This window comes from Syngnathoides biaculeatus, chromosome 3 (assembly GCF_019802595.1).
Source record: "Syngnathoides biaculeatus isolate LvHL_M chromosome 3, ASM1980259v1, whole genome shotgun sequence".
Classification (NCBI taxonomy): Eukaryota; Metazoa; Chordata; class Actinopteri; order Syngnathiformes; family Syngnathidae; genus Syngnathoides; species Syngnathoides biaculeatus.
In genome coordinates this window covers 8,190,744-8,215,112 of record NC_084642.1, presented here as the reverse complement: position 1 = coordinate 8,215,112, position 24,369 = coordinate 8,190,744, and the positions used below count along the sequence as shown (strand labels likewise).

Sequence of the window (24,369 nt, the reverse complement as noted above, 5' to 3'; positions counted from 1 at the left end):
TATGTATGTACCAAATGGTATTTCCTTTACAAATGTACTGGGTGAGGTTAATAATCAGGTGCACTCTGTCGACTGGAAATTACGGTAAGTAGAATGTAAAGAAACAGTATTTGTCACATTGTTATCTTCAATTCAATGGACTTTGCGCTGCTCCCTCTGGTGTGTGCACCTCTGTCACTTGGAGACATTGGACATGGAGACAAGCCTACTGATTTACATGGACCATATTAAAAAAAAACCTTAAATAAGTTGCAGTAATATAAGCCGTGCTTTGCAGTGGATAAAGAATACATGCCCGTGAGTATTGTTGTACTGTCTACATGTGTTGCTACACTAATTGTGATGCGCTGAGACCAATGTCATTAGCACTTTGTTGGGCACATTAAGTTAAACTGACTTATGTAGCTGTAGGAAAGCTGTTTTTGTTGTACTTTTTTAGTTGTTGTAAACATCAACTGAGTGGCAATAAACACATTGAAGTCTCTTTTTTGAGAAATTGTTCACTATGTGCTCAACTGCTACTGCTTGTTATGAACTGAGTAAAGCTCACTGACACCATAGATTATTCATATCCTAAATTTTTGCTCACAAGTCAAAGTGAAAAAAGGCATGAAAAAAATAAAAATCAGCCAAACAACAGGTCTCTTGAGAGAGCTATCTGTCTGTATCCTGCTCACTACTAAACCTGTCCGAGTTTTAAAAGATAATAGATGATCAGGTTTTCCACTGATACTAAATGGTGGCGATTGCTTCACCCGGTAGGTACAGCGGCCTTTGGTTTGACCAAAAATACATTATCTTTTGCATTTTCAAAGGCAACCAATACATATATCTGTGCAATATTGAGTATTTGTTACAGTGTCTGGGGCTTTAAAAGTAGAGCAGCTGGCTGAACAAACACAGAGGTTGGCTTGAACACACAGTTCTCTGACGGCACTGCCAAGCCTTCCCAGTGATCGGGGCCAGTTCCTGACAGGCAACATCTGCACCCGCCAGCTGGAACCTTCGCACTGAATCCAACCCAGTTCTTTTCAGCGACTTCGTTCGGCAGACGGTAACATCTTAAAAGCTGGGCGAACAGCGGCGACGCACCAAAGTCGGAGCGGATACTTTCTGATTCGATTCGGGTACTTACGGCGCCTTGATAGATCTCCACTTCTTTTTCTCCAAAGTAAGGCATCTGCTTGAAGGGGTTGACTGAGATCAGCACAGGACCTATATATGTCTGATGCGGGTATTGGTTAAGGATCACAATGAGAAGAGAATCATGGAGAACTGTGTTAGGCACATATTACACAACATTAGGTACCCGAGCAAAAGTGAGTAAGATTACATACAAGAACGTTATCAAATATTGTATAAATGTTATATTCTTGACACTGTCACAGGGGTATTATTTCAACTACGTTAGGGAGGTCAAAACATATTCAACCACATATAGTGACAACCACATATCGTGGCTATAAAAAAAGTCTAAACACCACCACCACTATTCCAATGCCAGATTATCCATCCATTTTCTTTTGCCGCTTATCCTCATAAGGGTCGCGGGGCGTGCTGGAGCCTATCCCAGCTGTCAACGGGCAGGAGGCAGAGTACACCCTGAATTGGTTGCCGGCCAATCGCAGGGCACATCGAGACAAACAGTCGCACTCACAATCACAATTTAGAATGTCCATTAATGTTGCATGTTTTTGGGATGTGGGAGGAAACCGGAGTGCCCGGAGAAAACCAAGTCAGGCATGGGGAGAACACGCAAACTCCACACAGGTGGGGCCGGGATCGAACCTGGGTCCTTAGAACTGTGAGGCCAACGCTTTACCAGCTGCTCCACTGTTCCGCCCAATGCCAGATTATTGTGATATAAAAAAAATAGACTAAGTTAAAACATTTCAAAAGTGTCCATCATGAATATGACATCTACCCTGTACAACGCAACTGGAAAAAAAAACTGTGACAATGTGGTTGCAAAAGTATAGACACCCTGTTGTAACAGGATGAGGCTGTGTTTAGAATTAACTACACATTTAAATGCATATTGAATAGGAGTCTGCACACACCTGCCACCATTTAAACTGCTTCAAATAAAGTTGAAGTCTTCTAATGGGCTTTTCCTAACATTTTGTTGCTTTCTAGCAGAGACCTGACGGTTTTTGTACGAACACTGACTGGTATCTGGGACCATTCAAAATCCCCTCCACCTTAACTACAGGCCTGAGTTCCAGTTGACGAAAAACAACCCCAAAGAGGGATGTTGACGTAATGAAGGCATGTATGGCTAGTTGGTACGTACAAAAGAATTTAAGTCTAAGACCTAAATCAAAAATGACTCTTTTTACAAAAAGCCCTTGTTTGTTTGAGATAAGATTGGAATTTAACACCACCAGTTTTTACAAGCTGGAACCAAAGCTGTGCTAGTGACAAATAAAGCTGCTATTGTGGGTGGCACAACAGTGAGCGACTCGCTGGACTGCTTGGAGGGGAGCCCACACAGTCACTGCTGTTTGCTGACCGACATCTAAATCCTGACTAAGAGTTAGTTGTCAGGCCGAAAGCTGCCAGCGTACTGCAAAGTTCACAACCCCCAGACGCTGCCATAAGAGAGCTGTTTTTCAAATGGCTTCGTCTTTCTTCATTCATGAGTTGTTCATTCACTAAATAGTGCGTGCGCTTGGATTACGAAAAAAAACAAAACTGATAGTGGTGCAATGGATACTGAGAGTTTAAATGCAAAACCCGAATTGCTCATGAAGATGAAAGGGATAAATCTGCACAAAAATTAGTATGTTCATAAATGAACATCTCAGTCAAAAGCAACAGGGTGCAGTATAACTACCAATTATTTAGCCAACTAGAAGCATGGATAAAGAAAAAAAAACAAAAAACAAACAAAAAAAACACACACACACAATGATTGGGATGGCACTCAGTAAGGCACAGACAGGCCTCCACCAAGGAAAACAATCTGTAATGGTCAAAGAGAAAAGATGCACGTTTTATCTAAAAATTGCACTGAAATCTAAAGGGTTCTCCTTTGGGTGCACGCTTGCTAAAAAAATGAATGAAAATTGGTTTTACAGTAAATCCTCAAATCCTCACTTGGGTGTGTGGTATTCACAAATCTGACAATTAGTGGATTTTTTATTTTATTTTTTAAAGATATTCTCTGGTATTCACCGGTTTTATGCTCGCCATTGCTTTGGTGGCATGTGGCAACATACTGTTGTCAAGGGAGTAATGTGGAACCTCAACTATTCAGTTTATGCACAAGATTTCAAAGGAAAAATGACCCTAAATTTGGTTTGCAAGCAGCCTTGGCATGGCATAGCTTTTCCTTGTGCTGCATAAACACTGGCATGTAACATATTTAGTCAGCAGATATGCCAATTTCCTCACTCGCCACTCACCAGGCCTGCTTGCTTTTCGTATGGTATTTGACACAGGAGTTATCCTGATAAGGAGTTAGAAGAGTTCCGGGTGCCCATCAACAGTGATGATACCTTCATCCTCAATTTTTCTGCCCAACGACTCCAGCATTTTGTGTGTGACGGAGTATATTCTCAGTGCCGTTTGGCTCCTGAATTTGTGGCTTGAGTTGAAAATTTGGAACTCGAGCAAATTTTTGCGTGTTCGCCAAAGTTGTATCACGTCAAACATGTTTCCGATAGCCCGGCACGAATTCAGGGCTTTGCGCACATGGACTTTACATGTAATAAACACTTCAATTTGCATCCAGTGTGAACGCCCCATGAGATAATGCATAGTGACTGCCTAGCAAACACACTGTATTTCTTCATAATAAAGTGTTATCTATTTGTATGCACTATTACACATGCACTATTTTCAACCGCACACCAACAAAAATAAGGTAAATATAAATTCTTTCTGTGACTGGAACAAAATGATTGCATATCCATTCATCTCCATTGTAAACATTGTTGTGGTTTGCAAACTCAGCCATGGAACTAATTAAAATGAGGTTACACTGTATGATCAGCGAGTTGAGGATGTTATATTAAACAAAAGTAGCATTTTGACACAATCTTGTGGTATCAATAGATAGTAATTGTTTGATTAAACATGGGGCTCGGGCCCAGTCCTGCGTGGGACAACTATCAAAACATGACTACATGTGATTCAGAGCTTGCGAAATAAAAAATACATTGAATAAATTGGGAATCCAGGCTGCAAACATGCACATTGCCAATTTTGTCACAATCTTCACCCCGTTGAAATCTACAATACTTGAGCAACTGAGTCAAACATCTGGCAGTGGTACCAGGTTGACCTGTGCCCCCTTAACCGCAAAAGGGGCGTGCATTTGCCTCTGACAACGAAGTTACTCACTGCCGCGAATGACTACCGTGCTATTCTGGGAAAAAGCGGAGGAGAAGGGGAGCTCGCAATTCCTCGCCGAGATGCGAGGCGACATTGTAAGTCGAGGATACAAAAATGTAGTCATCCATGTATCGCTTCTTCAGGTTGTCCACGATGGCGTCCTCGTTGATCTTGCTGAGCAGCACCATGTCGTCCACTCCGCTAAGTTTGACATTGTGGCTCTGCCAGTGGTACCCGAATTGACCCCGGCCCCCCTAAAACACAACACATACAATAGTCAGATGTGCTTAAAAAAAAAAAAAAAAAAAAGCCAACAAGAACACTTGGTGACTTATTAGCAGACTCTCTTTTTTTTTTTTTTTTTAAATATTGCTGAGCTCAACAGTACTCAAAACGCCTCTTGTAGAACGTGAAAGAATTACTGATAAAAACAGTTCAGCTTTTAAGTTCAAAATATTGCATTTAATCTTCAGTAACCTTTTTTCTTTTAACGTCAGTTCAGGTATAGATTTCATTTACCCTTTTTTCTGCAATGCATTTTCATTGACTCATTCAAACACATTACTTTCATTACTATTTTTAGGCACTGTGCATGGAGGAGTTTGTTGTATTTCTACGGCAGCGTATCGCTGTCTCACAAACAAAAAAAAAAATCCTGTTTTTTGGGCAATTATTTTCCGTTTCTGTTCCTTATTACTGAGTCCGCCGAAAGTCACTTATTGTTCACAGGTTCTCGCGTGAGTTCGATGTGTCCCGATAATTCGGGAAAAAATAGCCTGAAAAACAGGGAAAAAAATTGTCTGAAAAACAGAACAAAAAATCCAAAAAATAGAATAAAAAGTCTGAAAAACAGACGGAAAAATATTAGTGTGAAAAACAGAAAAAAAAATTGCCCGAAAAACTGAAAAAAAAATAGCCAAAAAACGGGATTTTTTTTTTGTGTGTGTGCGTGACAGAAACACGCTTCCGTAGAATCGAGAGTCATCAAGTCAATCAAATTTTTTTAACTACAGAAATACATGAAGGTTCTAATTTATTTAGATCCGCCTGTTGTGTTAAATAAAACTAAATATGACAAGAACATTTTATTTTGGAACCCCTAAAAAAATAAAATAGGAGACAGGAGAACAGCCCACAGCCCACCAGGGACCTCAGTGAGAGTAAGCAAAATAAAGATGGATGGATAAAATAAAATAAAATGATGTGAGGTGGAACAGTGGATCAGCTGGTAAAGCGTTGGCCTCACAGTTCTGAGGACCCGGGTTTGATCCCGGACCTGCCTATGTAGAGTTTGCGTGTCCTCCCTGTGCCTGCGTGGGTTTTCTCCAGACACTCTGGTTTCCTCCCACATCCCAAAAACATTCAACATTAACTGGATACTCTAAATTGCCCCTATGTGTGATTGTGTTTGCGACTGTTTGTCTCTATGTGCCCTGCGATTGGCTGGCAACCAGTTTAGGGTGTACCCTGCCTCCTGCCAGTCGACAGCTGGGATTGGCTCCGGCACTCCCTGCGACCCTCGTGAGGATAAACGGCAAAGAAAATAAATTAATGGATGGAAAATGATGTGAAGTGTGGCTTTAAGGTGCATGAAGCTTCCCCTCACCTTTGAGGTAATCAGACTAAAATCTGCACATTTTGTGATTGCAGCATGACAAGCGTGTTCCCTTTTGGATCAGACTTGTATTCACATCTGAAAACTCTTCCCACATCTCTTGTTTTGCTTAAGATGACTGTGAGGTCATCCCATCATGCGCTATGAGTCAGTCTGGTGTCACTCGGTGAGGCTACTGTGAAAGAAGGTCACATTGCGCGCTGAGGGTGGATCACTTCGAGACCCTACGCGATTTAACCTTTGACTTCCTCCCCCGTGGAAAGTGGGGAAGCGTTGTGAGGTGAGCCTACGTCATACTGGCATAAAGAAAAAGAAATCTACCGCCGCCGTCTCATAAGATAAAAAAAAAAGAGAAGGGGAAGTACTGTATATCAAATAAATCTTCTTTTATAGAGGTAATAACTCTGTATTACAATGCACTGCTAAGTCAGTCAGTCATTCACTTTTTAGATAAGAGAGCTGTTGTGCTTTTTAACATCTTCCGAGGTGGATTTAGGCTTTACAAGACAAAAATTACTTTAAAAACTACTTTATGAACTGCGTGATGACAGGACACATTAACAGCGTTGGGCGACTAACCTTGGTACTTTCCCTCTCTGGTATGATAACTAATTAATGCTTTCTTCAGATCACACCCATTAACATGTTTTACAACTTTTTTTTTTTTTTTTTTTAAAGGTAGGGCAAAGGGAAATGCACACATTTTCCTTTTAACAATTTACAAGAGCATGCCGCTGTTAAGTTAGGAGCAATGGAAGTGTGTAACGTATTCGATTTTTAAAAAGGTGACGGTTGTTTTAATAGTAGTGGGAGGCAACTGTCCTCCAATTGGTGTTTAGGTTCAGACTCAAAAGAGCAAGAAGTGTGATCAGTGACAGCCTTTTGACAAGTGCGTCCCTTTCACAATTCATCTTTCATCCTCATGAGGCGACAGACAGCAGAGGTGGGTAGTAATGAGTTAGATGTTCCCCGTTACATTTATGTAATAAGTAACATTTGGGATGAATTGCCGTTTTAACGCAAGATACTTTTTTGCCTTTACGTGAGATTTTTTTTTTTTTTTTTAATGAGAATGCAGCACGACTGGGTATTGCGTTTGCCTCACAGTCCTGAGGGCCGGGGTTCAAATCCCAGCCCCGTGTTTGCATGTTCTCCCCGTGCCTGCGTGGGTTTTCTCCCAGCACTCTGGTTTCCTCCCACATCCCCAAAACAATGCAACATTAATTGGACACTCTAAATTGCCCCGAGGTGTGATTGGGGGTGTGTGTGAGTTTCTGTGTGACTTGTGATTGGCTGGCAACCTGTTCAGGGAATACTCCGTCTGCTCCCCAATGACAGCTGGGACAAGCTCCAACACTCCGGTGACTAGAGAGCTCCTTTTAATCCATTACATGATGCTACATGACTGCATTTTACCAATCAATTGTATAATTTTGATGTCTGACTCCAATACACAAATCAAACAAAGCCAGGCATGACCAATGTGCCATAACACTGCATGGAAGCAAAGTTTTCAAAGTGACTTATTTTTACTTTACAGATCATTTCTAGCTCACCCGTGACCCAAGTAGAGATAAGCAGGTGTAGGTATAAAATAAAAAAGGATAAATGAATCCGAAAAACCACAGAGCCAATATAATACGCAGTCATACGGGTCTGTCTAAACTAGGGACATTTCAGCCTACAAGAACTCCACTTGAGAAAAACACGAGACTGTCTGCAAAATATCAAGTGGGATAAAACCAGCAGGTTAACCAAAACACATAAATACAAATTGCAGTTCCTTCAAACTAATCATACTTGCTCACTGTAGAAAGTGTTCTGTGCATTCCGCAATGTAGATACAAAGAAACCACTGACGAGAAAGATGTAAATTTGCAAAGGTTTTTGAATAACGAAATAAATGTCACCGCTGTTGATTAATTAATGTGGGTGACTCAACATATCAAAATTCATGTAAATGAAATTGCTGTAATATCTTGCTCATAATTTGCCTGTAAATAAACAAAACAAACTAGATAGATAGATAGATAGATAGATAGATAGATAGATAGATAGATAGATAGATAGATAGATAGATAGATAGATAGATAGATAGATAGATAGATAGATAGATAGATAGATAGAGATAGATAGATAGATAGATAGATAGATAGATAGATAGATAAAGGGTGCTTGTTATACACCAGATAGGTAGTAGGAACAAAGAAATAAGTGGGCCATAAATATCTGAAAATCCCAAAATGTTGGCACCATGAACAAAAACCAGGAGCCACGAATGCCTCAAGTCACTAAATAACAGAATGTATGGGGAAAACCATACCGCGGACAGGAAAAAATACAAAATCAAGTGCGCCGCAATTAACCTGTCTCAAATGAAAAAGTTTAGATTCATGATGAGAGAGCTAATAAGTTGTAGACGTAGGAGGTACATGTCAAATGTCGGGCGAATAGCTTCGTGTGTTTTGACTTGGGCTGGTTTAATGATGCAAGACGACTGAGAAAATAGTCTTACGTCAACAGTCACAGGGAGGAGCTGGCCAGGGAAACGGGGCCGCACTCACATAAAGACACACACACACACAAGGATCCCTGGGTGGTGCCTGGATTGACCGCACACTGGGCTGTGCAGGGTTAAAGGTCAGAGCGCTCAAGTGTGATGATAGTGGTCGAGAGAGACTCTACTTTCTAACTGACTTGTCGAGATTGTTCTACGTTCAATATGGATCTCTGCCATGGAATTTTAACTTCTGAGTCTGCCAAGGAATTTTAACTTCTGAGTACGGTTGTGCCTTCAACACTCAAAAATTTAGGGTATACATCAAATCATCTTTACAGATTGAAATAAACGGAAATGCCATTAATTCGTTCTGAAGAATTGTGAATTCTGAAAAAAGAATTTTCCTAATGTAGTTCGCTAATAAACTTAAAGGAAGGCAGGGTTTCGGAAACGATTAACCTACGCTGAAGGTCGGGATTCTTCCCCTTCATAGAAAAGGACTTACAGCATCCGTCCTGATCCATAAGTCCAGGCTTCCCCTTCCACGCAAAATACCATCACCATATATGGAGAGCAGTGAGCAGAACCAAGCTCAGTGAACAGGAAATGGCTGGCTTTGATTCAGTATCATAAGCGGCACTTTTTCCCCTCATTTCTTCCTTCTGTGCTTTTCCACCGCAGAAGCTGACACACAGTCCAGCCAGTGTTACCAGCGAGGGCATGAGAAACACAGCCCACCCTCCTAAAATTAGAAACAAGTGCGCCCGCTAATCACTTTGGAGTGGCAACCCTGAAAGATTGCCTTACTTGTTCTTGTAAACAATAGAATTTATGAGGAAGCGCTTTCCGAACGATGACTGCATCAACCACAAATGAAAAGACATTAAGTCCTTTGATTGTGGTGTGCATTGAAGACATGAACTCTGTGGGGAGGACTGAGCCAATAGGGAGGAAAATGGATCAAAACAGATAATTAACTCAGTGGTCATTTCTATATCACTAATTAGGTACTTCAATATTCAATTCTCTTCCTAATGTGAGCCAAAAATTCCGACAGTGAGATGTGAAACTGATAATCCCTTATGTATCATCTCAGTAGCGTTGCCATGTTCTACTTTAATCTTATGATTTTAGATTAAACTGTTCTGGGAGCAGTACTCATATCCAACAAAAAATGTGTTGCATAATTGCCAGCAAAATTTCTGAATATAAGGAGCTTCCTTCTGCACTGAAGTGAACCCCTGCATATTTTTGGGGGTGACCTATCCCCAGTTGTCTGCTGGATAAACTAACCTAGCTGCTGTTTTTGTACAGACCCAAAGCCATGGCATCAATACAAAAAATACAGTACAACCTCGGTTCTCCACCACAATCCGTTCCATAAGGCACTTTGAGAAGTGATTTTTTTCGAAAACCAAATCGATATTTCCCATTACAATGAATGTAAAATGAAATAATGTGTTCTAAGCCTAAAAAAATAGGCTTTTAAAACCATTTTTTTAGCTTTTCCTGATAATAAACTGCAGAGTAGAAATACATGTTTAGTTTCAATACTTTATATAATAAAATAATTTAAGAAATACATTTTTTTTTGCTTAAAATGTATGCTTTAGTAGTAGAGTAGGCTGGGCTGGGAGTGCATTGCCATATCTGTAGATTTTTTTACAAAAAGTAACATACGAAAACATTAACTTGTAACTCGATTTAATGAAATCTTTGAAACCAAATAAAAATGCAGAATTGGTAAAGGAACAGAGCATTATTAAAGTTCACAAGAAAAAAAGCAATGCAAAACTATCAACTACAAATCTCTTCGGTGGGGGTGACTCGCCCCCTGCAAGTTCTTTTCTTTTCTAAAAGAACTTGTCTAGTGTCACTTCTTTGGAGCCATGATTGGGGGTTAATAGTTACCAATAGGAAGAAAAAAAATAGTCGGTAAATGTAGCTACCGGGACACGTCTGTGTACAGAGGCTGCATTATACACAATAAAGAGCGCCGTGGGTCAACTGGTCTGGCCGCCCACATTATGTTATTTCCGGGTTTTGTCGGGGGAGTTCGAGTGCAGATTTTCGTTCGAAAACGGGACCAAAAAAAATCTTGGAAATTTTCGTTTGAAAACCGATTTGTTCGAGAAGGGGGACTTTCGAGAACAGAGTATTCACTGTACAAAAGTATTGCTTTTGCACCATCTTCTCTCTTAGGGCCAAGAAATTGTGTTGAATTGAGGGGCGGAACTTCATTTTGGACATGAAACAATTAATCAAATCAATTACAAAAAAATGTCAAAGCAAAATCTTTGTCTCAAATCTTCACACTGATCGTTTTTTTTATACAAGCTAATCTTGCTCCATGTGTAAATAAATTGACGTGATGACAGCGAGCCAGGAGGAAAGAGTACTTGAGAGAGGAAATCCAAAATTAATAATCATTTCACGCTTAAAAAAATAACATCCAATGTGCGTACTGCAAGTAGAACTCACTAACGTACCATAACAGCACAACTGCAAATCTCGATGGGTGTCAACGTTAGCTAATTGATCTTATCTTCAATAGGGTCAAAGTTATCAATTCTAAAAATATTCGACAGCTCCAACCCTTCATTTAATCAGGCCATTGCCTCCCGTAATTTCCAGCCTGTAAGCCGGAACTTTTTTCACACGCTTTCAACGCTGCGGTTTATCCGGTGATGTGGCTAATTTGTGCATTTGTTGTAACTAGCTAGCGCAAGGAGGCACTCGAGTGGAAAAGGTAAGAGTGAGACCTGTCAAATATATATGCCGAGGAAATGACTTTTACAAGTCCGGCCCTGTTAGCGCTGCACTAGTGTGTTACTGCCGTGTCTCAGTGATTTTTACCGGTATGTTTTTTTTAAACGGCCCTGTTAGCGCAGCGGCGCTAGTGGTGCTAGCATTAGCGTTAAACTCTCTGTGTACCGTATTTCTTTGTAAATATCTCGTGATTCAATGTGGGCACTTGCGGCTTATGTATGGACCAAATGGTATTTCTTTTGCAAATGACTGGATAAGGTTTATAACCAGGTGCGGTCAGTAGGCCTGGAATTGTCGTAGTCCAATAGAAAAAAGTGTTTTGCCACCCACCATCTCCTGGCTTCTATTATAAATTTTTAAGTTGGCGTCAATTACTCACCGATTTCCACATGCAGTGAACAGCAAGGGTGGACTGTACTTTAATAGGTAACAGGAAGGCAAGGAACTTAGTATTATGTTTATGACAATTCGGCTAGCAGCAGGCATACAGAGATTAAATCCACATTTACAGATTATTTGCCTCGCTTGTCATTGACAATAAAGGCACTGATGATAGAGCCAAGGGTTAAAACCCCTTTAAACTAATTTTGTCAACATATGCCACAAATTAAGGCATATTTATCCAAGTATTGGGTGATACTAGTCTATTGACATTTTTTTCCAAAAGAAAGCATATTAAAAAATATAATTATGCAGTATAAAATTGATCATATGAAATGAAAGGGACAATGTATGTACATGCTGTAATCTATAACAAGCTGTTTTGCACCCACAATCTAAGTAATAAAACATACTTTAAAGGAAGAAGAAAGGGAAAAAAATACATGATGTAGTGGGTGTGACTTGTCATGAATCCACATGCGGTTGTTCTTGTGTCTGGAAGCCAACCTTGGTGGCTTGCTTTTAATTTGAATGACGTACAAAAATCAACAAATAGAGACATGAATTTTGCTTGTAATTATGCGGCAATCCATCACAGGGAGTTCGCTGGACAAAGGAACGTCACTGGAGTGTGTGGCTTTGAGGCATACTGCTGTTAAAAATGATTTCTTTTTCTTAAACGCGGTGCGAATTGTAGCAATTGCCAAGACCAAATAATGGTTTATTGTATATGGCACATATTGTATAAGAGCCGTAAAAAAAAAAAAAAAAAAGTTCTAATGTCCAAATGTAAAATGGTCACAAAAGCACCTTGTTGTTTGTCACAACAGAACACAACGTACATCTGTGCTTCTGACTGACTTTCTTTGATTCTAAGAATAATTTGGTTTAGCAAAAGCAGAAGAGAATTGTTGGACAACCGTACTGCAATCTGTTCGCTGACACCTATACAGTCTATGAGGGTAATCAGTCGAGTTGAGGACAAACCAACTGCACGTGCCTTCATGGAACTTTTATAACGCACAATTCATATTGACCCTCAAACACCGACATGAGATACGGGCAAAGTATGGTGGGAGTGAACTGAAAACATTTGACAACCAGCAGCAGTTGGGCAGATAAGAGAACAACTTTTAAAAAAAAAACAAAAAAAAAAAAAAAAACACTACAACATGTTTATTACCCCTTCCAGTCGAAGTTTACTGTCAAACGAAACATAAAGCGATTTAAACCTTGTGTACTTTAGGCAACCACATGGATTAGCCTTTCAGTCCAACCCAAAGGGTGCAGCAACACATGTAGATGTCCACGTATTTTCTTCTTCTTACCCGAGGTCGGGTCATAGGGACACTATAAAGTACACAGTCATATACAGGGAGCCCTCATGTCTCATGTTTTTTGTCTAGACATTAGACGTTTCAACTTTACAATGCCCGTCCCCCGTCCGCCATTTTATCTGGCTAATGCTTGCCTGTGTTTGTGCGCCGGGAGTATCTTTGCCTTTTTCGCCCTCCTTTTTAGACATTATGGCCCCAAAGAAGAAAGCTGTGTCTTTTAGCAATGCTACTGCAGCCAAAAGAAAATCCATTACCGTGGAAAAAAAGCTCAAGATCATAAAAAGATTGGAGAAATGAGAGACACCAAGACCACAAAGGCTTCAGTCGTTTGACTGTGGTGACAATTATTAAAGACAAAGCCTGTATTTTAGCACATGTGAAGGGTTCCGTTCCTATGTCGGATACAATGATCACAAAAGAAAGTTCATTGATACTTGTCGAGATGGAGAGAGTTGAGAACCATGTTCCTCCGCAATAGCTAAGCACAGCCTCCCCTTCTTCTTCTTCTTCTTCTCCATCCACCTCTCAGCACTAATGCTAAGTACATCCTCTTGTTTATTTCAATGTATTTGTTTTCATACAAAGTATTTTGATATAAATTCTGACTTTAATGGTGGAATACGACTTAAGTTGAAATTCGAGTTAAGACGCTACTGTCGGAATGGATATCAGTCGTAGACCGAGGACTCCCTGTATTCGTTATCCTCTGAAGAACGACTGATATTAGTATCACACTGGAGATCAGTATAAAATATCTCTCAATTAGATGAGAACTATGTTTCCATTAACATGAATTTGGCAAAGATTAAGTTAGAATTTCTGTTCTACACCACTCCTAGCTGCAGCCATGACGTAGAAATAGTCGAAATAATAAAAAACAAAAAGATCAACTTTCTAAAGAAAAAATGTCACAACTCTCATTAAAATGTGCACGTGAACATGTTGTGCCAATGAGGCCATAAGATGTTTCAATGTGTAATATGTTATGGTGTCAAAGATGTCAACTTTACACAAGCTGAGCTAGAGTAGACGCTCATAATTTGCTACTTTTGCTGGATAGTGGTAACATGAGCGCTGACTAATTGTGAAGTCACATAATCCTCTGCCTGAAAGGAAGGGTGTGCGTACGTCCCGCCACAGAAAAGATCCCGAAACACATCGCGGAATAAAATTACATACAGTTTTCAGTTTTGTTCAGGCAGCATTTATCCTCAGGCCCTTTTTTTGAACCATCTCCGACAATCACTGTTTTAACAAATCTCAAAATATCATCTGAGATGATTGCGGCTGAGGGTGTAACTGAGTGTGTTACACCAAGTATAGTCCAGCGTATTCTTTAGAGGGCCGTTCAGTTGTGGTTGAATGTAAACAACCATCTGCGGTCACAACCATTCTCTGATATGTCACTAGGGCTTCCCACTCAAGTTTCAATCAATGGTCCCGAGGCGCTTTGGCACTGAATGCACGCATAGAAATAATTGGGCACTTTTCTTTAGTTTTTTTTTTTTTTTTTTTTTTTAACCCGAGAGCACAAAAACCCTCAGTGCCTTTTCAACTACCCTTTCTTCAAATCACTCAGACCTCCAGCAAGTTCAAAGAATACTAAATAATATGTCCGTCAACAACCATAACGTGAATTCCACTCTTGTCTTGGGGGTGGCGATAATTGAAGTAATTCATGGTAGCTGCTCTATATCTGCAGGATCTAGTGGGACACTGCCCCACTTAACCCCAATGCAACTGTAATTACGAAATTAAAAAAAAAAAAGGATTGTAAAAACAATTGTGTCTTGACTAATGAGATTAATTCATTATCGAACACACCCGAGACTAAAAACAAAACAAATCATTTTTCCCGATTGAAAACTATCAAAATCTTATTAATCCGTTCAAAGATCCCAAAACCTCGACAAAAATGCTTGTATTATCCATCCATCCAGCCATCCATTTCCTTAGCCGCTTGTCCTCACAAGGATTGCAGGGAATGCTGGAGCCTATCCCAGCTGTCAACGGGAAGGAGGCGGGGTACACCCTGAAATGGTTGCTAGCCAATCGCAGGGCACATCGAGACAAACAGCCGCACTCACAATCACACCTAAGGGCAATTTAGAGTTTCCAATCAACCTTGCATGTTTTTTGGAATGTGGGAGGAAACCAGAGTGTCCGGAGAAAACCCACACAGGCACAGGGAGAACATGCAAACTCCACACAGGCGGGTCTGGGATTGAACTATTTTTTTGTAATAAGACACAAAGCCCTCTAGATAATTTTCCTTTGTAAAAAAAAAAAAAGTACATTAATAACATAATAGAATGTAAAAATAAACCAGTTTCTGCGTCATAATCATTCAATTGGCATTGTGCTGCTCATTTTGGTATGCACACATTGCCGCACATTGATTTGATGAAACATATATTTCAAGCTGCAATATTCCGAGTCGACTTTTCAATACCTGCCTGTGAGTATTGTTGTGCCGACCCCTAACGGGACAAGCCGAAAGGAAAAGAAGAAGAAGATGTACTGGATATTGTGTAATAGCTCGTAATTACCACAACATTGATGCCGGTATCAATAGCTCATCTATGACGTTTTGCTCTGTGTTAGACCCCAAACGGGACAAGCCGAAAGAAAAAGAGGAAGATGTACTGTATATTGTGTAATAGCTCATAATTAGCACAACATTGATGCCGGTATCACTAGCTTGTCGAAGACGTTATGCACTGTGTTAGCACTAAGCTAGCAGCCTTTTGATTAAGTATACAATGTGTATTTTTGTTTGGGTTGAATGTAAACTTCAACTGGTAATGGCAAGAAACATCTTCAAGCAAGCACACTTAACCTCTTGAAGCCTCTCTCGAAGAATTGTGCACTATCTGCCAAACTGGTTCTTCTTTGGCCAGTTACCGCCTAGTTACAAACGGAACTGTAGCGACGCAACAGAAAGAGGCTTTAATGTCAAGTACAGCATTAGATAACACAGTGGTAATGGAGAACCCACATTACATGGCTTGTGATGGGGAAAAAAAAATTTGCATATGGCAAGACAAGGTCATTTTCAGTCAACAATAATCATCAGTTCTTAATGAGAAGGAACTCAAATAGGGCTGTCCCAAAAGAGTTAATGCTCTTTGGTGTAGGGCTTAACTAAATACGCAGCTCTCCTTACAATGAGCAGAACAATGGCATTAGTATTTGCAAATACAGTTTCACTCTGTGTGGTGTGGACCATATACGTAATGAATCGCGGTTGAAAAAGCTTTGACTGAACACTGTTCAGTTCAGTTACTAAGAGCAAAGCACATCATCTGAGCGAGATTGTGCCATGCAAGGCACAAATTGTGCTTTCTAAAATATATGTTGGCGGCACAGTGGGGCAACTGGTTAGAGCGTTGGCCTCACAGTTCTGAGGACCGGGGTTCAAACCCCGGCCGCACCTGTGTAGAATTTGCATGCTCTCCCCGTGCCTGCGTGGATTTTCTCCGGGCACTCCGGTTTCCTCCCACATCCCCAAAACGTGCATTGATTGGAGACTCTAAAGTGCCTCTAGGTGTGATTGTGAGAGTGACTGTTGTCTGTCTCCATGTCAGAATCGGAATCAGTTTTATTTGGACAAGTGTGTAAAAAAAAAAAAAAAAAAAAAAAAAAAAAAAAAACACCCAAGGAATTTTTCGGCAGACGGTGCTGCCCTGGTACAGCATACAGAACGAAGAACTTAGCTGGCAACCAGTTCAGGGTGTACCCCACTTCCTGCCCCTTGATAGCTGGGATAGGCTCTAGCACTCCCGTACCCTTGTGAGAATAAGCGGCTAAGAAAATGGATGGATGGGTATTTCTATTTATAATTATTGTGTGTGTGTGGAATCTACATCAGGAAGCATTCAGCATATTAGAGGCCAAAATGTGGTTTTCTAATGAGATGAACAATGACTAGTTAAATACTGCACTACAGGGAACCACTAGTTTTCTATAAAAGGGCAATGGACATGAAGTGGTATCCTAAAATGAATGACTAACATCGCGCGTAACAATGTTCCAGAGGAACAACCTGATACGCCTTTAAATACTTTGACTAGGCTATTGTTCTCTATTGCACTGTCTACGTAAATGTGAGTTTTCGCCACATGATCCAGAAAACCAGTGAATATTGGCGGATGAATAGGAAGATGAATGAGCAAGCACCTTAAGGCTAGGGCAGTTCCGTTAGATCATTTCAACATATAATACAATGTACAAAAGTTGAATTAATGTACATGTATAGCCATGAATGATTATATAGTAATCACATTTAGTTCTTTCTTTTTTGTCCTGTTTGGATGTCAGATCAAACAGAATGGAGGATCTGCATCCCTTTTCTGCTTGAACAATTTTATTGTATCACTTTGCCGTTTCAAAGCTTCCTCCTCGACTGCAGGAGACAAATTCATGATTGTGTTGTTACATCCTTGGCCATTAAAGCGGAATCTGATATCGATTCAATTTGGCAGTCATTCGTTCCTGTCAATCCAAAGAGCAAATGGGGCTTTTAGGTGGTGAGCCCTAAACAGAACCATAGCACAAACAAATGACGTAGAGAAAACCCCTGTTAACTGCAGATTTGTTTCTGACCCCTGCGCAATAGATTAAAATCAACAAAGAGAAACCTTTTTTTTCCCCGTTTAACCGAGCCACAGACTCGAAACATTTACTTATGAAAACACATTTTTAACACATTAGAAACATGTATGAAGACAAACACACAGACACAAATGCTAGCATAGAACACTGTATGTATTGTAGTATTTGTGTACATGCATGTGTCTTTAAAAGTCAGGACATGATAGGGTGGTGTACTGTATTGTCAAGTCTGCGTGCCAGCGACTGGGCGTTAGCTTTGGCCCACACCAGCTTCTGCATGTCTGCTCAATGTAGTTTATACCTGGATTTAATTGCAAGAAAAATGTAGTCTCTCATGGTGGCATGACTGAGCAAGAATCCTGCTGTGTCTAGGGGTAGAAGATTGGCAAAACCTTGACCATAATTCAGTCAATCCTATAAAATCAAGCTATCGGGGGTGGTGGGACCGGAAAACATGTCACCGCTACCAAGGGCCACCTGTTACTATAGTAGCAACACATTTTGATTGTGGCAGTGTTTTATGTTTTACGCTCGGGCGAGGACAATTTGTGCTGGAAATTGCTGGCAAGGAATGCTTAAAGTAATATTCAGGTTATATAACGCTAGCAAGCAGCTAACATAACATTATGAAGCTAACTGAATGGATAGCTAGTGCTAGCAGCCTCGCACTAAAGTTAGTTTGGAAAAATTAATCCTGAGTTCTGTCAATGCCCTCACGTTTTAATAAACGGTGGTATGTGTGCACGTCTAAATATTGACAACGGCGACGAAGGGAGGCGAGGTTGCAAGACACAATCCTATTGGCGCTTTTGGCTGATGTCAAAGTGTTACGCAGATTGTACGTGACCAAATTACATACCAAAAAACAATTTGTCATTCTTTCATTCTACTGTAACGTACTGATTTGAAGTACCATTTACAGGACATACTTCAGCAGACTCCTTGCAGTAGTTGTTTAGGCATGATCAAGTAAAATTTTTTTGGCTGAGACGCAACAGCAACAGTTGACTTTACAGCGACAGTCTAATAATATTATTGTTGTATCAGATCACAGCCAAGTAAAAGGCTTCAAGCTTTTAGTTGGAAAAGCGTTAGCTATTAACAGATGACCAAATGACTACTGGGCTGAACGCCTTCATGCATTTTCAAATGTGGTTATCTTCTGTAGCATCAAGCAGATACCAAGCATAATTCATGTCTTTGAGACAACTAACAGGGCAAAGGCCGTGCACAGAATGTTCACCTGCTCGACGGACCTTCGTATAAATCTAGTCACGATCACGTTCACAGAAAATCTGTTTGTGGAGAAATACTTGCAAAAGAAGTAAATTGATGTTGGAGGTACACCGCAAAGGGTTCAAGTGAGAATTATGTTACTAAGTTTGGATGTGCCATTTTCCATTCTGAAACTGAAATATCTTTATTCACTGCAGCATGAATCTTGGCATATTGATCATGTCAGGCAGAATCCTCATATCTCCAAAATACACTTTTCAGGAAACTTAAAAAAAAACACACTACATGTTTGTTGATCCATGAGCACTGTGTCATTGAAGAGAGTGATTTTCAAGACTTTAGAATTGTCAATAATTTATATATTGACAAATATGACACACACATGGCGGCATGGTGGATCAGCTGGTAAAACATTGGCCTCACAGTTCTAAGGACCTGGGGTCAATCCCCGGCCGGCCCTGCCTGTGTGGAGTTTGTATGTTCTCCCCGTGCCTGCGTGGGTTTCCTCCGGGCACTCCGATTTCCTCCCACATCCCAAAAATTGGACACTCTAAATTGCCCCCAGGTGTGATTGTGAGTGCGGCTGTTTGTCTCCATGTGCCCTGCGATTGGCTGGCAACCAGTTCAGGGTGCACCCCGCCTTCTGCCCGTTGACAGCTGGGATAGGCTCCGGCACTCCCCGCGAATCTCGTGAGGATAAGCGGTGAAGAAAATGGATGGATGGATGGATGGATGGATGGATGGATGGATGGATGGATGGATGGATGGACACACACATGGGGACTGATCGACAGCGTCAATTTGTGAAAAAATATATGAATTACCAAATTTGGACATAGGAGGTTTCGTCCTGACGCCAGCTCTATCTTGAAACGCTCTCGACAGGAACATCACACCCATGGGAATGTGGGTGTTGCCCAGCCTTACTTTTCTGAAACTCAAACTTTTCCATCTACAATTTGGAAACCCCTGGCGTGAGGATTTTTAGAAGATGGTACCGGTGCAATCAAAGTCGAACATTTTTAGAGTGACAAAACAAATACTTTACATTCCTGATCGAGTAGAAAGAAGCGCACATTGAAAATTGAAAACATGATAGTCATAAAACGTGACTGCTGTGTGATAAGGCAGGCAGGATGAAGTCCAGAGTGTCAACACTATCATGTGCATTACGATTAGAACATGTAGCCAACTCTCCTCATTAGTTACTGTGAAATACGGCAGCTGAGGTAACAAGTAAAGGACATGAGTTACTTAAAAGTCTGGGTGCCAGTCAGACGGAAAACAAGACCGAGGCCTAAATATAGAGTCCAACGACCACAGAGATAGTGCACTACAGGCACTGCTTTTAGGACACGGTGAACACTGTGTGTGCAACGCGAGGAGAAAAGTGTTGGGTAGTTCTCGTCTGACCACTTCCATGGTCGAGAGTTACATCAGAGCCAGGAACCATAAATCCCCGACGTCATCACGAGCATGGGCTGACTTAGCGTAAGGCAAACATAAGCAATTGCCTGAGGTCCTGAGATTTAAGGATTTTATCATAAACCTGATTAATAATTAAGTTTTCTTTGATTTAAAGTGTGTCATTGATAGCGTAGTGGTACACACGCCTGCCTTTGCTGCGGGAATCGTGGGATCGATTCCCGCTCAGTTGATATCTGCCCTGCGACTGACTGACAACCAGTTCAGGGTGTAGTCTGCCTTTCGCCCGAAGCTAGCCGGGATAGGCTCCAGCTTTCCCGCAACCCTTGTGAGGATAAGCAGCTGGGATAATGACATGATTTAAAGTGATTATTCTCCATCTATCCATTTTCTGCAACACTTATCCTCACTAGGGTTGCATGATGGATTGATCCTATGCAGCAAACAGCATACGTTCTTCCCGGTGGCAATAGACATGTCAGTACAATCCATTCATTCATTATCTGAGACGATTATTCTCACAACGGTAGCAGGAGTGGTGCAGCCTATCCCAGCTAGCTTCGGACAGGAGGCAGGGTGCACCCTGAACTAGTAGTTGCCAGCCAATCGCAGGGCACATAGACGCAAACAACCATTCACTCACTTTGCCACCTAAGGACAATTTAGAGTCTACTATTACTGGATGTTTTTGGGATCTGGGAGGAAATGTCAGTACTAAGGCAGTTAAAATGATAAACCTCAGGAAGTAGGATCATTTCCTCAATTTCACTTTGTAGCTAATGATTAACATCCATCCATTTTCTTTGCCGCTTATCCTCATGAGGGTCACAGGAAGTGCTGGAGCCTATCCCAGCTGTCAACGGGCAAGAGGCGGGGTACACACTGAACTGGTTGCCAGCCAATCACTGAGTAGATTGAGACAAACAGCCGCACTCACAATCACACCAAGGGGCAATTTAGAGTGTCCAATTATTCTGATGATTAACATTAATATTAAAAATGTTACACAAACATAATACAAAAAAAATAACAATACTCATCATTCCTCCCGTCTGTGCTCAAACATTAATAAATAACATGATGCAATTCATTTTGCACTTCTGTTAAAAATTGCTAAAAGTGTTTTCATTGATTTGTTAGCTAATGAAAAGAAAATAACCACTATACCAAGAATATCTTTGTGAAAATTGGGCTGTGCCATTGTTTTAGTTAAAAGTTTTAAAGCTGCGCAATAAGTTGCGGCTCTTTGTCAACATATTTACATTACTAGACAGTTTCATAGGAAAGTACGAGTAGTTGGTGTGTTCTATGTTCAAGCTTTGTGATATCACAAACTATTGACCTGTTATGCACAATAAAGAATTTTCAGTCGGTATCACCATAAGGTCCTTTGAGACGTCTTCATTTCACCACAATAAAATTTACAATATGATAAATTAGATGATAGCGGACAACGTAAAGGGAGTGGATCGTGGCGGATCGGGACCGGGCCAGACTGTAAACAGCGAAATTCCATAGATAATTGACTCACGTCTTTATTGCGTTGAAAAAAATATTGAAAATATTGAGCCCTCAAAATTCTTGAATAATGGGATAAACTGCCAATTAAGGATTTCTGGGGTTGGTTCCCCCCAAAAATGAAAAAACAAAAAGGGGGGGAAAAAAGTTTCTAGAAAGCACAACAAAATAATCAGAGCTAAGTAGGGGTCCACTGTACATGTAAAATATATTAATTTGATGCCAAGGTGGACAATGACAGTGTTGACATTTTTGGCTAATGTTTTCTTAACACATTCATTGTCATTGACATCTTTATAAGTCAAATATCCATATTAAGTAAGAGGGCTGTCACTTACCTCATATGATTATAAAAAAAATGGGATATTCATGATCAGAATTACTTTTTTTAATCAAATTGTGTGATAAAATTTTTAACATTATTCACCCACTTACTAAACACATCCACAAAATAAAATTGTACAGGAAATGTAATTTTAGAAAAATAATCAAAACGAATTATCTTTGTATATATGTGGAAACATTCAGCCATTTAAATTCCATTATTATGACTTATTTTTTTATTTTTGTGATTCTCTATATTTATTATTTATATTTATTATTATTATTATTATTCCCATGCTTCTGAAAGGCACTTTGCATTTTATTTTTTATTTTTCACATGAAGTCAATTTCAAGTGTGCTTACAATAGCGTATAGCTCAGATTGCTTCACACTCCGGGCCCAACAAGTCAACAACCCTCAGCGGAGGTCACCAGCAAAAGCTGTGCTGCAAAAAAAGTTGGACCAGGGAACTGCTGGAGGAGTGCGCTGAACCACAGCAACAACAAGCCTAACGAGTTCCCCAGGTGAACGAACGGGTGTCTGTCTTGTTTAAAAAGAGAGAGAGAAAGAGAGAGCCGGCCGGAATTCCAGAGCAAATCTCAACAGCAGCGATGGGTCCGAAAACAGAGCGCCAGCTTTGAAACCAACGGAGAGTGAGTGGGGGCTCGGTCTGGGAGAAAGAGGAAAATAATGCAAACCATCTGTTGTCATTGAGACGTTGCTATCCAGCATCTGGCGGCGAGGGAACTACCGAGCGATGCTATTCGCTTAGAATGGCAGTGCTGGCGAAAGATTTACTCCTTGTTCTAATCACATGGCATCGTCTCTCGGCCCGTTAGAACACAAACATCACTTTTGAGTTTGATCAAACCTAACCTATTTTACATGAAGGTACAAATTGTCTGCCTTACTATTATCACACATTGGATCAAGATTGCGTGGTATAGTTCACCAATAAATGGATAAGCAATTATATTTACTGTATATTTTTCACTACAGTTAAAACAGAAAGAATGGTGTGTGTGATGCAACCTTTGTCCTTTGATTTTCCAAGTAGCCCAGACTCCATGATCATTATATCTAGGTTTATAGCCCTTGACTCAATGCACTAAAGATGAAATAACCCATAAAACATAATGTAGAAAAAAAGAAGCCACCGAGAACAAAATGCCATCTTTCTCCTTTTTTTTTTTTTTTTTTTTTTTTGCAGAGGAGGCACGTTGGTCACCTTCACTGAAAAAAAAAAAAAAAATCCAACAAAAACAACTAAAAGTTGTTTTTCAGTGAACATCAGGTCACCAGATTTTTACCACGGAACCTAATGACTATATTGCCAAAACACAACACTCTGGAGTGAGGCCACATAACCTCGAGGTGTGTCTGTTGCAGGGATGCCATTCAGTAACCAGGACAAACCTGTCTCCATGCAATGAACACACACAACTTGACTTGCTACCTGATTCTTGTCGCATGAATAACCGGTTCGTGACAAGGATGTGTCCTTCGTGTGTCGAACCACATTAAACTCACTGGTCGCAAATTTCAGTGCTTTTTGCGTTTCATGAAGATGTGGAGAAAACTGAGCACCAACAAAGGCTAAAAATCCAGGGTTTGTTTTTTTTTTTTTTAAATGCAACAATTTGTTTCGCGCGACTGCACAGCCTTCTTAGTGACTCGTACAATTACATCAAAGGGATCATATATAACAACACACAAGCAAATTGGGAAAACTGAACATCATCGCTGACATGGACGATCTAGTAGCATATCATAGAACATCAAGCAGGTGTACATAATGTAGTGTCCAGTCGAGTCAAAGGTCAGTGTAAACATTTTCTAGCCACGACAAAACTAAAAGAAAGTAAAAAGCATTTTTTTTTAAAAAAAACAATCCGGGTGATGCTTTCACAGCAAATTGTAACTTTCAACTTTTTCTACAAAAAAAAAAAAAGTCGTTAAACATCACTCACCATCTTCAAAGAGACAACGTTGTCCTTCAACGGGGGTCCAAACGCGGTTTATGTTTTAAGAAGACTCAACTTTGAAGCTGCGGGACCCAAATCCAAAGCAGATGGGTGATATTTCCGACACGCGTGGATGCGGCCGCTTTCAGCGGTGACCTCCGTCCATTGTGAAGCGGTGACGTTCGTCTGAGCCCAGTGACAGCGGCCGGGAGGGTTGGGGGACTGGTTCGAGCTCCTCGCTCAACACTCGCTCTCAAAAGTGGGGCTGTGAAACAAAAACACAGGAAACGGAGCCGCGGCGCTCCAATCAAAAGGTGCCGAGTTGGGTTGCTCATTAAATATTCATGA

The 24,369-nt window shown here is 40.5% G+C and overlaps 1 protein-coding gene across 2 annotated transcripts in view; it reads right to left on the bottom strand.

Annotated features, from left to right (window-relative positions):
• Positions 1 to 24,313, bottom strand: part of myo1ea (myosin IEa) — a 68,158-nt gene extending 43,845 nt beyond the window's left edge. For both annotated transcript variants that reach the window (XM_061814047.1, XM_061814046.1), the window contains exons 1-3: positions 24,028 to 24,313; positions 4,449 to 4,592; positions 1,136 to 1,225 (exon numbers count right to left, since the gene is read on the bottom strand). In XM_061814047.1, the coding sequence (XP_061670031.1) occupies positions 1,136 to 1,225; positions 4,449 to 4,592; positions 24,028 to 24,030 (237 nt within the window). In that variant the 5' untranslated portion in view covers positions 24,031 to 24,313. The remainder of the gene's footprint in view (positions 1 to 1,135; positions 1,226 to 4,448; positions 4,593 to 24,027) is intronic.
• Between the last annotated feature and the right edge of the window lie 56 nt (positions 24,314 to 24,369).